Source organism: Camelus bactrianus, chromosome 14, assembly GCF_048773025.1.
Source record: "Camelus bactrianus isolate YW-2024 breed Bactrian camel chromosome 14, ASM4877302v1, whole genome shotgun sequence".
In the NCBI taxonomy this organism is placed as follows: domain Eukaryota; kingdom Metazoa; phylum Chordata; class Mammalia; order Artiodactyla; family Camelidae; genus Camelus; species Camelus bactrianus.
The window spans coordinates 4,994,770-5,013,807 of NC_133552.1; the positions used below are offsets into that span (position 1 = coordinate 4,994,770).

The 19,038-nt window shown below is 42.5% G+C and overlaps 1 protein-coding gene across 4 annotated transcripts; it reads right to left on the reverse strand.

Annotated features, from left to right (window-relative positions):
* Positions 1-216: 216 nt before the first annotated feature.
* SLC46A3 (solute carrier family 46 member 3) lies at positions 217-17,181 on the reverse strand. Of its 4 annotated transcripts, none has more exons than XM_074377983.1 (7): positions 16,993-17,179; positions 16,742-16,893; positions 16,052-16,265; positions 10,021-10,891; positions 8,439-8,522; positions 3,404-3,560; positions 217-1,407 (listed from the first exon to the last, which is right to left on the reverse strand). In XM_074377983.1, the coding sequence occupies exons 3-7, from the start codon at positions 16,238-16,240 to the stop codon at positions 1,323-1,325; spliced, it is 1,386 nt and encodes a 461-aa protein (XP_074234084.1). In that variant the 5' UTR covers positions 16,241-16,265; positions 16,742-16,893; positions 16,993-17,179; the 3' UTR covers positions 217-1,322. The 4 variants fall into 4 exon arrangements, with proteins under 4 accessions (XP_074234084.1, XP_074234085.1, XP_074234086.1 ...); XM_074377984.1 differs by having other exon boundaries at positions 16,742-16,917; XM_074377985.1 differs by lacking the exon at positions 16,742-16,893 and having other exon boundaries at positions 16,993-17,181.
* Positions 17,182-19,038: the final 1,857 nt, after the last annotated feature.

A 19,038-nucleotide genomic window follows, 5' to 3' on the forward strand; every position in this document is an offset into this window, starting at 1 on the left:
CTTCAAGACATTTGTGTTATTACATATGGAAACTTCGAAGATGGGAGATATTGAAGGACCTGTGAAAATACTATAAACCAATTTATAATGCATATGGGCTAGCACAGGTTTCAGTTTACTTGCAAGGCTGGCTTAATGACTGTGGCATGGTATCATTGGTTACTCTCATAATGCATTATATATAACTTTAAATGATTTTTACAAGTGAAAACACAATTTTGTAGTCATTTAGTTCAACATTTATTGAGGAATCGAAGATTGTTCCTGTCCTCAAGGTGCCCATTGTCAAGTAGGGGAGACAGATTTTACAAGACAAGGGAAAACGCTAGGATGGAAGCACGCACAGAGCGCGGTGGCGGGCCTGTGGGTGGAAAGCCACACAGAGGAAGCAGAAGCTATACTTTGGCTGAGACTTGAACGTTTTAGGGAGGCGGGAAGGCCAAATGGAACACTGGGTGCAAAGACAGGAGGCTGGAGAGGATGCGGTGTTTTCAGGGACCCTGGCGGTCCCGGGGTGAGTGTAAGGCAGGAAGAAATGGATATCCTTTGAAAGAAGGAATGAATACTGGCTCTGTAAATACTAATCACTTAACATCATCATTGGCTTTTTACTTGGTTTTTAAATTTCTTTAGAAACTTATCTTTTTTTCCAGTCACCCCTGTTTTACTTACAGAAATATTATCATTCATGTCACCGATGAAACATACTAGGAAAAGTAAAAACATGGATTCTTTAAAGTGCTTCCCTTTTAAAGATTTTTGCATCTACTGAAAGCTTTGACTGTCACCAGCACTTTGGTGGACTCTATAAAACAAAGCATTACCCAAGCAGAGGTAAAACTATATTGTAAATATTCAAAACTTCTATCATTTTTCCTATCAGTGAATGAGTCATCATAATTTTCAACAGTTATGCCTTCAAAGTCCTTGAGAGAGGTCAGAAACCCATTTTGCAGGTGAAGAAACTGAAGCAAACAATCTCAATCTCCTGGAGTTTATCAGGGAGATTATCACTTTTGATTGTATCAAGTTTCCTAGTCCAGCCTTATACCAATAAATTTGTTTTCCTTTAAGTCCAAAAGTGGTAAGTGCCTTGAGATTTGTTCTTCTGTGTGTTGGAAATATATCACATGATCTTCATAAAGTGCTCAAAGTGCATGGTACTCCAAGAAGCTAGAGCCAGGAACTATTTCTCTGACTGCTTAGAAGAAAGGACTTGTAGTATTGATTATTCATGAAGTATTGATTGTGGAGCTAGTTTATATTCTTCAGAAGTAAGAGTATATGATATGTGCATTTGGGTTTTTTTGAATCACAACTAATCATCTGTCTGAAGTGTCTTCACTGGGTTCTTCTTGTACGAGGAGGACGTGGCTTCCCGCGTTCCTGCTGATGCACTTGACGGCACTGCCAGAGCAAACGAGACATTTACAAACTGTGATGAAGGCCATACATAAATAATCTGTGTTCCATCTTTTCCCTCGTTACATGGCTTTTAATAAATTATGCAGCGGAGGAACATACTGATATTTTGAATCAACAGACTTGTTACGCATAGCTCTCTGAAAATAAAATCTACATGAGTTCTTTCTCTTCCAGATTCCTAAGATGTCCATCTGTCCCACTGTCTACTCTGTGCAGTCCACACAAAATAGTTACAGCTAAAGCTATTACTGAAGTTCATGTTTAATACTTATAACTGAAGCTAGGACAGGAAGACATCTGGAAAGAATTAAAGTAGCATGTAATTTTAATTTTAAAAATATTGAACAATGTAGGGCTAAAAAATCTCAGAAGACCACCTACATTTACATTAGAAGCATTATTAAAAGGATAATGACCTTTTAGCCCTCTGTGCTAATTTTTCTAGTTATTAAAAGTCATATGTGTTCATAACAGAATATTTATAAATATATGAAGAATAAAACTAAAATAACCCATCCTTCTACCTCCTTTAATAAGAATGCAATTCTTATTAAAGTCATTTTTCATGATATGTATGCACCATCATTTTTTTTTTTTTAACCATTTCCTGTTGGCCATTTTGGTCATGACAGTTTTTTTGTTTTTTGGTTTTTTTGCCATAATGAACTTCTTAAAATATAAATGTTTGATATTTCTGACCATTTCCGTAGGATAAGTTTCTAAATGGAATCACTGGTTCAAATACTATGAACTTTTTTTTTTTGAAACTTCTGATACACGTTCATGAATTGCTTTCCAAAAATGATCATGCTGATGACACCAGTACCAGCAAGGTACAGGGCTGACGGTCTCATCGTGTGCTCACTAGCACAGCAAGGAGTTTAATTTTGCCAGTGCCATCAGCGAATAGTCTCTTTTTGAAAAGACACCGAGTAAAAATTGCCTTTCAGCACAACCACAGAGGAGCCGTAAATACTACTGTAGTCCGCCTTACGCAGATCAGTGTTCCAGGAGACCCCGTGTGCTGAGGTCCCACTCTGAATGGGACGTGGGCCCGTCCCTTAGGGAGTTCTCAGCTGCGGGGGAGTTTTAACGCCGGTGCGGATAGGCGCCTTTTCCCTCCAGGGAAAAGGGGAGAACAGGTGCCAGACCGTCGTGCCCCACCTTCCGTGCTGGGCGGCAGCCGCGGGGGCTGGACAGAGCCCAGCAGAGGCAGACGGTGAGCTCTCACTCAGCGCCGGGGCCCCAGAGAGTGTGTCAGATACACTTGCTTGTGCGTTTTCACAACCACTTCTCTACTGGCTTCCACTTTTTGTTAATTAAAAGGCAGAGGGGGAAATACATATTTCTCATAAGTTTATGCCTCTTGTCTATCTTTTTATTCTATGTACTATTCACAAATAGAATTTTGTACTTTGTATTTATTTGGATATTTACATTTAAAAGGAAGTCATTAAAAAAAAGCCAACTCTCTGGAAAGAGAATTCTTAATATTCAGTGTATGCTCTCTGCTCTTGTCATTTAATCTATATAATAAAGTGTATCTTCCTGATCTACTGAAATTATGTTGAGGGTAGGAAAACACACAGTATAAATATATATCTAATATATAGGGAAAAAGATATATCTTCCTGTACTGATCTTTGACTTTAAGGGAATATTACACTCTAGGATATCATAGTTTGAATATATATATTTTTTTTTCTTAGATGCTAATTTCATCAGTTGTTCATATTTAAAGATGAGGTAGCTTCTCAGAGGTTAGCCTAGTCTGTCTTCTAGTTCTGGCTGGCCACGTCACTCTCTCTTTCTTCCTAAGTCTCCAAAATTATTGACAGATGTCTTCACATCTAAAACTTCTTGAGAAAAGTACATTCGGAGGCAAAACTTCAACAGATCTATGTAATTGTACTGGCAAGTTCAGGGAATTCCTCAATCCATCTCTCCTTTGATAAAAGGATGAAAAATAATTACATACCATAGACTGATGGCTGGGATTAGTAATAAAACGGCGGAGAGCAGAAAGACGAAACCTTTGTGCCAGGCCACGGTGGCTGAATAAATTCCATTGAAAGTAGAAACTGCAGTGACTCCGCCAAGTGTTTCTAAGAAGGCAATACAAGCAAACAGGGTACCTGTTGGGGTTGGGGTGTGGAGGGAGAAAGAGAACAGGCTGAGTTGCACAACAGCGAACACAGATAATGGAGCAAACTTACAATGCAAACACAGGGGAGCTGCTTGTGAGGGAAAGCTATTCCCTCAAATCCCTGAGAACTCAGCAACCCATTTTGTGGGTGAAGAAACTGAGGTCAGGACTTCTTCTCGGACCTGAGGTGAGAGGAGTTGGAAACACCGAAGTTCCAGTGTCAACAGGGCAAAGCTAAGAGGTACCAGATGCTGAGCCAAGTGAAATCTGCCACATCTCCCCTCCCTGCCATGTCTTCCCTCCCTGCCACAGCCTCAGATGCAGCCACAATGCTCCTGAGGCTCCAGGGGCCACCGTCCCCTCTCGGTCCCTGCGCTCATCTGTGACACACACTGTAAGGGCAGGATGGCTCCCCGTGAGCAATGTCCCATCAGGGGCCTTTTGAAATGTAAAGTCAGATCTAACAAGAGTGACAGGTGCAGGCCAAGAGAGGTGATTGTATCATATGTTCTGCAGTTTGAATTTGATCCCTCTTCCAAAGTGACAAAAAATTCAGTCATCACAAGATTCCTGCAAGTTTGACTCATCAAGTAACTAGGTAGGTAACTACCAGTGCTCCAGTGAAGATTATGCCACAGTTTGACGTTAAGTAATTCTTTAAAACGTCTTTTTCTGCCTGACCTGCCTACAACGCCTCCCCTCTGAGGGAGTCCGAGGTCCTTCCTGCTGGCCCCACAGCGGGTGTGGGAAAGGGCAGGCCCTGGGTCATCGACCAGGCAGCCCGAAATGGCTGCGTGGTCAGTGCAGGCTCACGACCAGGGGAATGGTCATTATTCTACAGTTTTTAGTTTTGTCTGGAATCCAAGACCATATTGACTGAAGACTTAAACCTCCAAAAGCTCACTGGTCATTTTGATGTAATTTTCTTCCCCCTTTTCAAACTTTGCATCACTAAAAACGTGCCGGCTGGTTTCAGCTCTGTGCGGCTCCTGCAGTGGTTTCCGCAGACTGTCTGTAAGCCCCGGGGCCTGTTCCCTGCTTTGCCGAGTGTACTTTTCCAGGATGAACTGTAATGCGCTTTTTTTACAGACAGTGCAGATCATGTAAATTCTGTGATTGGGCTGGTAGGAAGGAAAAGGCAAGCTTGATGATCACCTTCTTAACTAGGTTATGGTTTTCATGTCTATGCTCTGATCTTCCCCATGCCCTTGACCTTTTAGACTGTATTGATTTTTATCTATTTAAACTTTCACTCTGTTACATGTATTCTTCACATTGCTTCAAATGCTTCATTGAGCAGCAGGACACATGTTCATAAAACACACATCTCTCTGCAGAGTACTGGGTTATCGTTTACATGTCTTCTTTTGACTGGAATGAAAGTTCTGTCAACGCCAAGTGCATATCTGCTTTGTTCACGGCTATGTCCCCGGGGCCTAGTTGTGCTGGCACATAGTAGACATTTAATATCTGTGTGTCAAATGAATGAATAAAAGCTTCATTCAAGGACACAGTTATCAATAATCAAGTAGCGTATGGACTTCCTGCCTCCATGATTTATGATGATACAGTAAGTCAGTTTAACTGGGAAGGTGTCCTCTTACTTGTCTAACAACATTATCATTTCATTTTATTTCTGACCCCTTGCTGCAGCCAGGGACAGGGTCACGGAGGACAGACTGCCCGGTACTAATCCTGTTACCCGACGGCTTGCGTCCTTCCTTATCGGGAACTCGGTGGGGCAGTGCTATGCTCTGACACAAACAACCGTACTCCTATGAAGTCACTCCAGCTTGCTGCTGAACTCCCCTGAGCAAGGCAACTGGTTTAATGGTTGCTGGGGATAAATTGGAATAAATACAAGTGCAGTGTAGTTTATTTTCTAAACTTTAAAAAAATCCAATAGACCTCAGAACTCAAGTCTGTTTTTACTGTGTTCCAGTTCATAATCTCGACTACACAGGTGATGATGAGCCAGGAGGAAGTCTGGGGTGGCCCTGGCCAAGAGTTACACAGCTGTGTGGAGCACAGAGATTTCAAAATAATTGCCAAGTCACTTTACTCCCCTTTCGGAGAGAGGAGACGGGGGAGGCATCTGAAAACCTCTGCAGCATTTCCTTTCTCCTCTGATTATTTTAAGGTGCCTAATGTTTCACAAAAATTATCCATTAAAAAAAATAATGATGGGGGGAGGGTACAGCTCAGTGGTAGACTGCATGCTTAACATGCACGAGGTCCTGGGTTCAATCCCCAGTACCTCCATTAATAAATAAATCTAAATACCTCCTCCCAAAAAATCAAAAAATAAAAATGAAAAAGAAAATTTAAAAAAATGATAAATGGAAATATATTCAGTTATGTAAATTTTAATACCACCAAAAGGATTTCTTCGTTTGCAGTTAAGAATTAAGTGAGTGAGCTATACTAGAGCTATGGGATCACAGTCCAGTTATCGCAATTCAGAATAAGAAATGCCAAACTGTAAAATAAGCATTTTTAATGTCACTGTATTTAACAGTATGAAATGACTTTTAAGAAAGCCTTTATAGAGAAACTAAACTAAACCAAATATAAATAAAAATAAATGATACATTCTGACAAGTCTGTTTTAGCTCGAAGGAAAAGCAGGTAGATTTTTCTTTTTTCCCTGAATAGCTCTATTGAGATAGAATTTACATACCATAAAACTCACCCTTTTAAATTGTACAGTTCAGTGGTTCTTTCTGTGTTCAGAGTTGGGCAGCCATCATCACTGTCTAATTTTAGAAGATTTTCATCACCCAGAAGGAAACTCTGTGCCCATTAGCACTCACTCCCCTTCTGCCCAGCCCCTGACAAACACTAATCCGATTTCTGTCTATATGGATTTGCCTTTTCTGGACATTTTGTATAAATGGAATCATATTTATATGATAATATGTGGCCTTCTATGACTAGCTTCATTCATTTAGCCTAATGATTTCAAGGTTCATCCCTGTTCTAGGGTTTATCAGTACTTCATTTCTTTTTATTGCAAAATCATATTTCAGTGGACAGACATAGCACATTTTGTTTATCTGTTCATCAGTTCATGGACATTTGCATTGTTTATGCTTTTTGGCTGTTATAAATAATGCTGCTAGGAACATTTGTGTACAAGATTTTGTGTGGACATGGGTTTTCATTTCTCTTTGGTATATACCTAGAAGTGGAACTTGCCAAGTCACTAGGTAACTGTTTAATTTTCGGAGGCGTTACCAAACTGTTTTGTGAAATGGCTGCATTATATTACAATCCCACCACAGTGTATGAGGGTTCCAGTTTCTCCACATCCTCACCAACACTTCATATGGTCTGTCTTTTTCATTCAGCCCTTAGTGGGTCTCATTGTAGTTTTAATTTGCGTTTCCCTGATGGCTAATGATGCTGAGCATTTTCTCACGTGCTTGTTGGCCATTTGTACATCTTTGGAGAGATGTCAATTCAAATCCTTTGTTCATTTTTTAATTTGGTTGTCTTTTTTATTGTTGACTTTTAATAGTTCTTATATATTTTGGATACACATTCCTTATCAGACATATGATTTGCAAATATATTCTCCCATTCTCTGGGCTGTCTTTTCACTTCCTTGATGGTGTCTTTTGAAGTCTAAAAGTTTTTAATTTGGATAAAGTCCAATTTATGTCCTTTTTCTTTTGTTGTGGTACTTTTAGTTTCATATCTAAGAGACCACTGCATGATCCAAGGATGCAGGTAGATTTTTCCATACTAGTTTTTATATTCTTAAGTGGTTTTCCAGTTAATCCTCATCACACAGTCTATAAACAGCTGTGTGAATATACAGCTACATCTTATGAGTGGAAAAGAATCAAGGAATATTATTTTTAAAATTTATTGAATTATGTAGTCTTCCCTAGTGTTGATTAAAGTGCCAGAAATACAAAAGCATAATTATGAATTATTCATAAACAATTAATATGAACATTTGCATCAGGCTAAGACACGGAACAAAAGAAAGCTCCAAGGTTCTAATAATATTCATATGATCAAAGCAAAGGAAGACAACCCCATGTGCCTGACGTACAGCTGATAACTAGTTCTAACTGGAGGCCTTACTACTGGTTTCCATCTGTACTGGTTGTTCTCTGCCCGCCCCGTCAGCTGTTGGCTCTTCTGTGTCGTGCTCTGTGCTTGGGAGGCTGACCCCTCGGGTTACATGACGGGGACCTCCTTGCTGGTTTCTTCTCTGTTCCCTCCCTGTTGGGCCGTCCTCTCCTCTGTGCTGCCCTCCATTCAAGTCTCTCGATTGAAGCAGCTCAGGGGATCCTGATTTGGCTAGGGCTCTGACTCAGGCCCAGCTCTGACGTTTGTGAGGTCCAGTGTAAGAATATAATTAGAGGCCTACAAATTATACTCTAAGTATTTAAAAATTATAACTCTGAATAACAGTTAACTGAGATATGGTCTATGTCCCGACTCTGAGAAATATACCTTTCTAATGCTTTGGAAGGTCAGACACAAACTTAGAATTCTCAGACTTTTTAGAGTTCTATGTAGGAACATGACAGCCCTGAGAAAGCCAGCTGTCACCCCCTGGTCCCCATCCTGCAGGCTGCAGCCCACCCACATTGTGTGCTACCCCCTGCCCCATTCTGCTCAGAAAGGGTCATGTCCAGAGCAAGCCCTTTAAAGCACGAGGCCCTGGGCAGGGGTCCCCTTGCCTGAATATACGCCTTTCCCTAATGCAGACTTTACCACCTAATTCAAAAGGAGTTCTGAGCAGGAAAAGGGGTGTAGAATATTCTGAAGAGTCAAACACGGATGGCACACAGATGCGAGTTGGTACGGATCACAGATTTATTCCATTCCTTAAGCAGGTGACACTCACCTTGCTCAGTAGGATGCACCACTTTTGTCATCATGGACCGTAGAACGGAGAGCGGCACGACAGTGAAAAGGAACGGCAGCCTGACTGGGAGGGGAACAGTCGGAAATTACTGGCTGAATCGGAAAAGTACGGGTCCGTCTCAAAGACGAAATACTTTCTAAATACTGCATTTCCTATAAGCATTACTCATTGCATCTAATGGCTGAGTTACTTAACAGTAGAATTCTGTGTGATGAATTAAGATAGACTATAGACAGGTCAGTTTAAGATTAGTTTCCTCTCAAATTCTTATCCCAGTGCAGAGAGCAAGAGCTCATGCAAGTTGTAGTCCAGAGCTGTATGACCTGCTAACTGAAATCCATCGACTTCCCTGGTTCAAATAGCAGCCTCGTGTTTAGCAGGTTGAGACTATTAATTCATTTTCTACTTTATATTTTTGCACTTTCAGACTTGACATTTTTAGTGTTAGCAATCTTTTATTATATTGATAAGTTGGTTCCTTATCTGCTTGCTTGTTCATCTTTGTGGCTGAATAATTTCATGAACACAAATCTCCTCTGCTCTTAAATTATGATTCTTAATAGTCAGTAGCATTTTTAGTTATATGACAAGATAGTAAGATATTACATTTGCAGATCACTTTAAAGTTTTGTGTGTTTTCACATACGTTAATGTACTTGACCTTGGCAGCTCCAAGGGAGACGGGGGGGGGGGGGGGGAATTACATGGCATTTACTGAATACTCGGAACTGTGCTAAGTGATTTACAGTTATCTCCTCTGATATTCATTATAACCCTCTGAATTAAGTACTACTATGCCCATTTTATAGAAGAAAAATAAGGGCTCAGAGTAGTTAAGTAACTTGCCCAAGATCACCTAGTACTATAGACAGAAATTAAGCCCAATTCTGTTTGCTCATCCTGCTTCCCTGCAAGGTAGCAAGGGTTAATATTGCCTTTGTAGAAAAAAAAAGAAAAAACTAAACCGGACCTTTCCTGAGGCTCCAGATCCCTTATAGGGTTACAGATCCCTTAACCCTTTCAAATGCAGTATTCCACTTAAGCCCTGCAAAAGCCACTTATGAGGCAGGCAGTTAAGGAAGCAGTCTGCCAAAAAGTGATTCATCAAAAGCCAATTCATGAAATGGCCAATCTGCTGAAAGATCAATTTGCAAAATCTTCTTGAATATAGTCAATAAATATTTTCCTTATAAATCTTTTGAGTTACTTTACATAATTGCCTTTAAAATTTTTTATGTAAAGTAGCCTTCTTATCAGCATTTTAAGAAATATTTAAGTTAGTGAAAGCTATACTACAGAACTGATTCACTTGAAGAATGTTCCTCAAGACAATTTTTGGTAAATATACAAATTTGGAAAATTGTGGTTATTTAGTGAATTACTTTTTTTTTAAGTAAACTGATTTTTAGCTTCTGTCAAACTAGCTTTTAATGAAGTACCTTTAATTGAACTAGAATGTATTAAATCAAGAATTTCATATTAGTTTCTCACCCAACAGACTAAATCCATTTTATATAAATATCAAATACCCCTTTACTTTTAGGCTGCATTTGTAACTCACCTAAAAACATCATCAGTGTTGTTCTGGCAAAAGCAGTCATAGCCATTCCCACCATGGTGGTAAAAATTCCAATGAAAGCCATGTGAATGTCTTCCATGCAGTAAGAAAAAAGCCATATTCCTAGGAAGCTGCTCAAAAAAGAGATACTGCCCAAAGCTGATCCATAACCTATTAAAACTTCATCCCAGCAGAGTGGAGAATTCAATTCATAAAGAATAAAAATGGGGGAAATGCCGATTATCACGAAAAAATAAGTGATCATCGTAAAAATCAACAAACAGAGCAAAGACCGTTGCTCCCCAGAAGCATTTTTAAAAAGCATGTAAGTTTGGTAAAATAGGTTTTTAAAGCCTTCAGTGCATGATATAGAAACATTCTGAGATGAAGACTGTTTCATTGAATCATCAAGGAAAAATAAAATATAAAGCAAGTTAACAGTAAGAGCCACAGCAATCATTAAAAATGACCACACAAAACCTAGTTCTCTAATAAAATAGCCAGAAGACAATGCTGTTAATCCAGTGACGATTCCAAGCAGGAAGTCAATTACAGCTATTCGAATTGTTCTTTGTTTCTGTTCTTTACATTGATCAACTATGTAGGCAAAAGAGGCTCCCAAAAATGTGGTGGAATTGCCACAAACTGCGCCAATAAAAGTAGATGCAATCAAAAGCTGGTATGGAAAAGCAAAATAGGAGAGCAGACAGAGCCAAACACTGGTTACAAGCGCACCCACAGAAGACAGAACCAAAGGGAATTTTCGTCCTCGCTGGTCACTGTGAGACAGAAGAATGAATGTAGACACAAGACCAGGAATTAACCCACTCATGTCCATCTGAAGATTAAAAAGAGACACTTTTTTCTGAACTTCCTGCAAAGAGATTAAAAAAAAAAGACAAAGTGTTTACAGAGGCTTACACAATGTGCCTAAAAATACCATGGTGCATGCTTGTCTTGATACAGCCAGTAGGTCAGGGATGGGGAATCTCTGGGGCATGGGCTGATACAGCTTCAGTCTTCATCCAGTTCACAAAGCAAATATCAAGAGGTGCTATAATCATCAATGCTCAGTCATGATATTCAAGTACCATGGAGGGGCATTAATCCATTAAAAGAAAAATGTGTGTATTGGTGTATGTCTGTCTTACACAGAGCATCCACAGAACCCAACGCCTCGGGGACTGGCAATGTAATGACTTCTCTTTCTTCTATGAACAGTTAGCACTAAGAGATCATGACCACTGTTCTAAAGCAAGAGCAATAATACCCTTTCTCATGAGACACCTTTTTGTCTACTCTCAAGGGGAATGAATATCACATGTAAATGTCATAGTTGACAGACCTTTATTTTGGAAGAGCCGGTTGCCCTTCTTACATGTATCTCCAAAGATAGATTAGGGAGAAACTTATTCCTTTATTTGCTAAAAATTAAGATGAAACCAAAAAAAAAAAAAAAGATAAAACCCAAAGAGGAGCTTTGAACTGACTAACTGACTACAGATGGTGGCGTGCCATGAACTAAGGAGTGAGAGACACTCAAGTTTCCCTAGGGACCAAAACAACGGCGTCCACACAGTTCGGCAGATGTAACCATCATTACACTAGTTATTTGATGGGAGGTGTTTGGGGTGATTTAAAAGCATTTTCTTCTTGCTACTTCCCTTGTATTTTCCAAACTTTATATAAAGGATATGTGCTGTTTTTATGACAGGGATTACTAAACTCATTTTTAAAAAAGATTTATTCGTGTAATATTTAGGAAGCACCCTAAAAACCTGATGAACCGCAAAATATAAAATAATGAATTAATAGTTATTTAAAATAGTGAGCCTATTTTTATTTTTGTGTATTTATATAACTCAAACAATTCCCTGTTGCCAGGAAATGTTCTAGTCACTCAGACTCAAAACTTCAGTTGTCTTTGCTTCTAGCCTTTCCCTTCGTCCATGGCCCCCTGCACGGTCTCTCCTGTAACCCCAGCGTTTCTCACGCCCTTTACCTTCTTGATGGTCCCTTAGTTGCCACTTGAAGGACAGCTCCCACTGGTTCTCACCTGGACCACTCTGCCATCTAACTGGGCTCTTTGTTCAGTTCAGAGTATAAAGCCAGTCTTACCACTAAAGCTGGGAGCACCTTGCAAGGCCCACTATGTCTTTCCCCTGTTGCAGTCTCTCCCCACTGCCTGCCTGAGAAAGGCCATGCTCTGCAGTCTCGTGTTTAAGGCCCAAGATGGGCCCCGAGCTCACTCTTCAGCATTATTCCCACTCGCTCCCCAGATACGGTCTGTGTTCCAGGCACAGTCCGTGGTCAAGTCCCACTTGGATTTCCTTGAAATTCCCTAACAGATGTAATCTGCTCCTGCCTCTGAAGCTTCTCATACGACGTTATCATTCCCTGACTGCACTTTCTTGTGCTGAGCCTGAGCTCTGGAGTCAGACGAATCTGGATTCAAATCCTGTCAGTTCTGTACACAGCAATTCCAGTGATCTTTAAAAACACACATCAGCTCAGGTCGCTTCTCTGCTCAAAATCCCCAGTGGCTTTCCTTACACTGGAATGAATCCAGACTCCTCGCCCTTCCTCAGACCTCCACACTCCTTCGATTCTGTGCTCGCTGTTTCTCCCGTCTGTCACACAGCCCACGTCCTCAGTTCAAAGTCACCTCCTTAGAGGGGGCCTCCATGACCATCACTCAATCCAAAGCAGTCCCACTGCCCCCCACCCAGTGCTCTAGCCCCTCGTCCTGCGTGTTTTTCCTTAGGGACTCACCACTCCTCGACAGGACATGATAATACATTTCTCTCTCTCTCTTTTTTTTAATTGAAGTGCGGTCAGTCAGGACGTGATATTTTAATCGACCCATGCATTGCATGACTTCTCTACTACGACCTAAGGTCTGGGGGTTGGAACCTTGTCTCCTTCACCACAGTGTCTCCAGCTCCAAGAACAGTGCTTCCAGGGTAGCTGCTCAGTAGATTGACTGATTGATCGAATCATCACCTAAAACAGGCTCTGTAACTTGCAGGCTCATCGCTATAGCTTCTTCATCTGACAAGAGGGGATGACAGCAGTCCCCATCTTACAGGCTGTCAGGACACTTAAACTGGAGGTAACATAAGGTGCTCTGCACAGGGCCCTGGTGCGTAGTCAGTGCTTAGTCAGTTTCAGCTGTTCCTTTTCTACTTGATCGGATCTCCTGAGCACATTTTATATCTCCTACAGATATAGAAGCCATAAGTAAATATTTACTGAAGAAACAAGTACATGAAACAGTTACCTTTTAATGAGCTTCTCAACGAGATGTCCTAGTTTGGGGTTCCTCCTCCCACTTCAGTGCCTCCCCCCAGGTCCCGTCTTCTCCTTTCTGCCTACTACCATCCCAACCCAATCTTTCGCACTGACCACTCTCCTCACCTGGAACCCATGTTTTGAAAGACAGATTTTAACAAAGACAAATTCAAAGCACATTTCAATCATAAATCAGTGTTGAGACATAAGAAATTCTTGTATATCTGTATATTCTCTACTCTGAAGAATTACATTTATTGTGTTATATAAGGGTAGGTGGGAGATATGAGACTAAAAAAATGCTATTTCCTCTATAGGCTTGAACAGAATGACAACATACTGAGTCAGGGATAGATGAAGGGAAGGTGTTAGGAATTTTAAAGAAGTCACAATTTCATAGGCTACAATGTGTATATTCCAATTGAGTAGAAAGTATCCCTTATCTGCTGGTTACAAGGGATTGTGTCAGTTATTAAAAGGTTTATATATAAGTTCCTGAGCAAGAACAACTTTGTGATCTGTTGGGTGACCCTAAGCTGTCCCCTCCATAGCAGAGTGCTGACCTTGAAAGCTGCCTGAAAAGAACAGGCTACAGTGGTCAATGTAACACTTCAAAACCAGTCACTTACAAGGGACTGAGGGAGCAGTAAGGGGCTTCAAAAATCCCTTCCTCCACAAACGTCAACAGACGTCCTAGAATCCCTATGTCTCCCCCCTTAGCCAAGAGTTTCCTTCCACACCTTCGCCAGTTTGAGAGGCCTTTTAGAGATTAATCTCATCGCCCAAGAGAAGTATGTAGGTGCACCTTATAGGCACAGGGCTCAGAAGACATGAAGATTTGAAAAATAGGTTGGATAAATATTTAAATGAATATATATTACATATAGCTTAACCCCAAGTGGGTTGAAAAATAAGACTTTCATCCAAATAGACTTTCAAAATGTTAAATATAAGTGAAATATCTCAGTTTGTTTACCCCGACATGCATAACACCATCTCGCATTGCAATACGCATGTAAATATGTGTACTCATTTTGGCCAGAACCCATCCAGGAGAGCTGGGAATTGAGATGGAAACTCAGGGAACAGAGAGCATTTGTTCTTGGATTTAAAGAGGGGAGAATATTCTCTGAGAAGCTGGGCAGGGACAGGATCCAGGGAAGGGACCAGAAGGAAGTGGTCCCTGTCTTAGGAGCATGGGTGAGTGGGCCGCCGTGGCTGCCCCTGTTGTGGGTGGGGTGGTTTCTAGTTCCCCAGTCTGAGAAAAAGCCCTCGAGGACCAACTTTAAGACAAAGGATCTAGGGGAGTATGTTTTCTTGATATTAAGCCAATGAAACAATAGTCAGTCAATTAAAAATTTGGCAAAAATTTTCAAAATGAGACCACTGCTCTGGGTGGGGGCAGAGGGGGGCTCTCAGCAGCTGGGTCAGGCTGGAGGAGGGACCAGTACTCATCATCTGCACATCACAGAGGTCACCAAGGTGGCTGGACCAAGGCCTGTCTCCCCTCACTGCAGAGGGCAAGGGCAGCCAACTTTTCCAGACACTCGAGTCCTCTCCTCCTCTGTCCCTCCCACTGCTCTCAGGAGCCTGGTGCAGGAATGCACAGAATCAAGTGAGAAACTGATGAGCCTCTGGAACCTTCTCACTCCCTGGGAATGACATACATGTGATAGGAAACATTCCTGAAGGAGGCAAAACCAAGAGGAGAGACCCTTGGCCCTTCTATCTTTATGACCTCACTGTAGGCCAGAACCATGACATCTGCATGGCTGTTCAGAAGTAGTCTGTTCTTTTCTCCATGGATGTAGGTGACTGAGAGTCCCTTAAACTCTCTTCATCTTTTGGGGAAGCAGCAGCAGCAGCTGCTTTTTGGTATTTACCATCACAAAATATGCCCAAGGGGAAGAGTTCAAAGGTCATAAGTGTGGTTTGCTTATGAGGCATTGTCGGGGGGAAATGTCCAAGTGTGGACGTTCTCGCCTCTGCTTTGGTAGACTCTGTTAAAACCTGCCTAAGGGAACAGGGGACTGGTGATGTAGCTCCTGTTTTCAACAAAAGAAAAACTGGGGGACGAGGCAGGAAGGGAGAAGGAAAGGCTCTGTAATATCTGGCTGAACATTTTCCGTGTCCTCAGAGCAAAAATGAGAGCTGTCCACCCCTGCTTTCCTCACACAGCTGCTCCTCAGCACCTGGTCAAAGCTGATTTGATAACATCAAACGATGGATGACAAATGCCACCCCCACCCCATGACAGGCCCTGGTGCCAGGGCCCAGTCTTCAGGGGTAGGCCATTTTCCCAGGTCACTGAAAACTGGGTCACTCATGGGCAGTGGAAGCGGGTGGGGAGACAGCTGGCAAGGGAAAGGCAGGAACCATCTCACCCCGTCCCCGTCCACCTAGTACTCACTCCAGCCTGCTCTGGTCCAACTTTCAGGCCTTTTGTGGGGAAGGAGGAAAGAGATAGGCACAGAGGAGATGAGACTGGGCTGAGATCTTCTAAGAGAAAGGTGAAGAGCCAGTGTCACAGAAGAAGAAGGGGTTTTAAGTAGAAGAGGCAGATTAGAGGTGACAGGAGGCTTCAGACAGAATGAGAACTGAACAGAGTCTCTTGGTTTGGGACTCGGGGGTTCTAACAGGGTGACTCAAGAGAGATAAAGGTACGGTGAGTGCCATGTCTGTCATTTAAAACCCGTTGTACATTCCCTTCTTACTACATTTTAGAGATATTTAAATTTCTTACCTCCTGAAACGCAAAAATCGGGCTGCTTTTGTTTTTTGCACACTCAGAAATATTGCTATCCGGTGCAATACTGTAGTTGCCTGTTTCCTCCCATATTCTCCGGTACACATATTGTGTTGTCAGTGGAGCAGCCAAAGACATGGCAAATGCACTGAGGCAAATGGCAGGCTCCACAAATAAAATCTGCATGTTGCTTGGGTAGGTGGCTGGAATTCTATTAAAAACAAAAAGGGGAGAGATAATCAGCTGCACTCTTATCTGAGAGGCTAGATTTTCTCGATGAGGAAGTTGGAGGAATTTTGTGGCGTAAACAAGCAAACTAGGGAACAGAAAGCATTAAGCCCGTCCTAAGAACTTTCAGTTTGGAACAGAGTACTCAGGAAACCTGCGACGGTCATACTTCCCATTTTAAAGACTGGGATCTTTTAGGGCTCAAGCTGCCTTTAAGATGACTCTTTAAAATAGTCTTAATAAGTTGTCTCCGATTTTGGCTGTGCAACGATCACACTACAACCCCCCACATTATAAACCCAGCCGGTTTTCATAAAGGAAGCAGTGCGGTTGCTCTCGGGACACGACAACTGCGCAACTATTTGTTATTGTTATTTTGCAGCTTGTGAACCGTGGACAGGAAGGGGCCTTTAAATAACAGCTCCCAATCGAAAGGGTTTATTTATTTATTTAACTCACCCCACGGTCACAGTCTTTCTGCCAGGCTAGGCGCGGGTCTGACCATTTTCGGGGCGCGGAGTCTCGGGGGCTGTCTCCCTTGAGGGGCTGCCCTGCGCCAGCGGCGCCTCGGGGCAGCAAGTGCTCCTGGAGGCTGGGTCTGCACCGCCGTGCTGGGACAGGGAGGGGAAATTCCGCTGAATTCGACCAAATAAATACCCAGAACGAGGAACTTCAAGCACTTAATTTAAAGCAAACCAAGGAAAGCGCACTTCCGCGTCCAGAGTGACAACGGCGGCGGTTCACGGCGCAGCACTGGCTCGGCTCCTGCTTGTCCCTGCGGCCTCGGCCCCGGTGAGCCCCGGCGGTGCCTGCGCGCGGGGCAGCTGCTCCCTGGGTCCGCGGCCCGGCCTGCACTCCTCCGTGACTCAGCCCCCGCCAGCCGAGCATCCCCGCGGGTCCAGGAGGCGGGCCTCTGGGGTGCGGGTCCCCGGCCGCCTGGGTTGTCACCATCCTCCCTGGCTCTCCTGTGATTGGGCCCTTTGCCGGCGCCTCCACGGGGATTGGTCCGCTCCAATGTCACTCTTGTGAACCCGCACCCCCCCAGGAGGCCCCTGCGGATCGGCGCGCAGTCCAGGTCTAGTTCAAGGACTCTGCGGTTAGAGAGCGTTCCTGGGTCGGAATATCGTTTTTCACAGAAGTACACGGGAGATTTGTTGCAGAAGTAACGTTTTGGAGTGCAGCTCCCTGTAGCACGCCGGTGGGCTGAGCAGGTGGCCCGAGAAACGCAGAAGACGGGGACAGGGTGGGGAGGCCCATGGAAGGTGCAGGAGAGAGAGTGCTCTTGACAGAGTTCGCCAGGGTCTGGACTGGTCACTGGCTCTTCCTGTTGGTGTAACCTTGGGCAAATTATTTAGTCCCTATGAACCTCCGTTTCTTTATCTGTCAAGTAGGCATAACAATCTTACAGGATTGCTGTAATGAAACACTCGAGGTGCACATACAGCCGTAGCCCTGGAGCAAAGGTGGGATACATGCTCTCCAGAGAGTCCACCGGAAACACACCTGAAGATGAACAGCTGGGTTTACTACTACTTGTAACGAAGAGGAACGCATTCATGGGAAAACTGGGATCAAAAGCTGTATTTTCCGGGGCAGGGGTCTCCAGGAGGATTTTGAAATTTTATGTTTTCAGTTTAATGACTTACAAATTGTAACATAAGCCTATTCTGAATTGTCTTATAGTCAAATACTGACACTTGTATTTGTATTTCTGTTTATGATCATATTGGCTCCAAGTAGAAGTACTTTACAAAATGTCAGGATAAAGAGAAAAGGAGTGGACTAAATATATAAATGCCCAAGCTAAATGAAGACCAAAGGATGTCATATCATGCTTCAAAATGTTTTCATAGTAGTTCTGTAAAAAGTGTGGGAGAATTGAGTCATCACCGGACACTTGAATAGACATACTCATCTCAAAAGAATGTGTGCTGTATTGGGCAGTGTCATATTCAAGTGGCAAAACCAAAACAGAATAGAGTAGCTGCTAGATTTTGTTAATTTCAAGAAGAAAGTGGCTTTTAAGCTTCTGATACTATCAGCAAGGTAGGATGTCATGGAAAGACCTTAGTTATACTAAACAATGACTGTTTAGTAGGTGATTGTTCATACTGTGCTCAGACGAGTTTAATTATACAACTCTAAGCACAAATTGTTGAAACAGAATGCAATCTGATCATATGACCTTGGTCAAAAATATTCTAAAACAGACCTGGATAGGTCTTATCTATCTGAGAAATTCATAACCTGACTTCAACCCCTGTCTTTCTTGACCTCTGCTGCCTTGGATTCTATTGAACAAATTCATCCTTCTTGAAATGTTCTCTCCCTTTGGGTTCCATGACACAACTCGATCTTTCTGTTACCCTGAGAGCTCCTCAGTTTCCTCTGCGAGCTTGCTTCTCCAGTGGTCCTGTTCCTCAGGTTCCTTCTCAGCCCCCTTCTCTCCCCAGTCAGTCACATCCATGCTTGTGACCAACAACCACTAGCATACCCATCACTCCTAAATCGAAAGCTCTTGCGCTTCTCTTGAACTTGACGCACAGAACTTCCCTATGAGTATTTTACAAAACCACTACATCATTTTAAATGTCCGGAACATATACCAATTCCCTCCAGAAATCCCCATTTCAACCAATGACATCACCTGTCCAATCAGCAAAGTCAGAGACCTGGGAATCATACCTGGCTTTTAGACCGCCAAATGCTGTAGCTTTTATGTCATGAATATAATTGATATTATTTATACCTCTTTT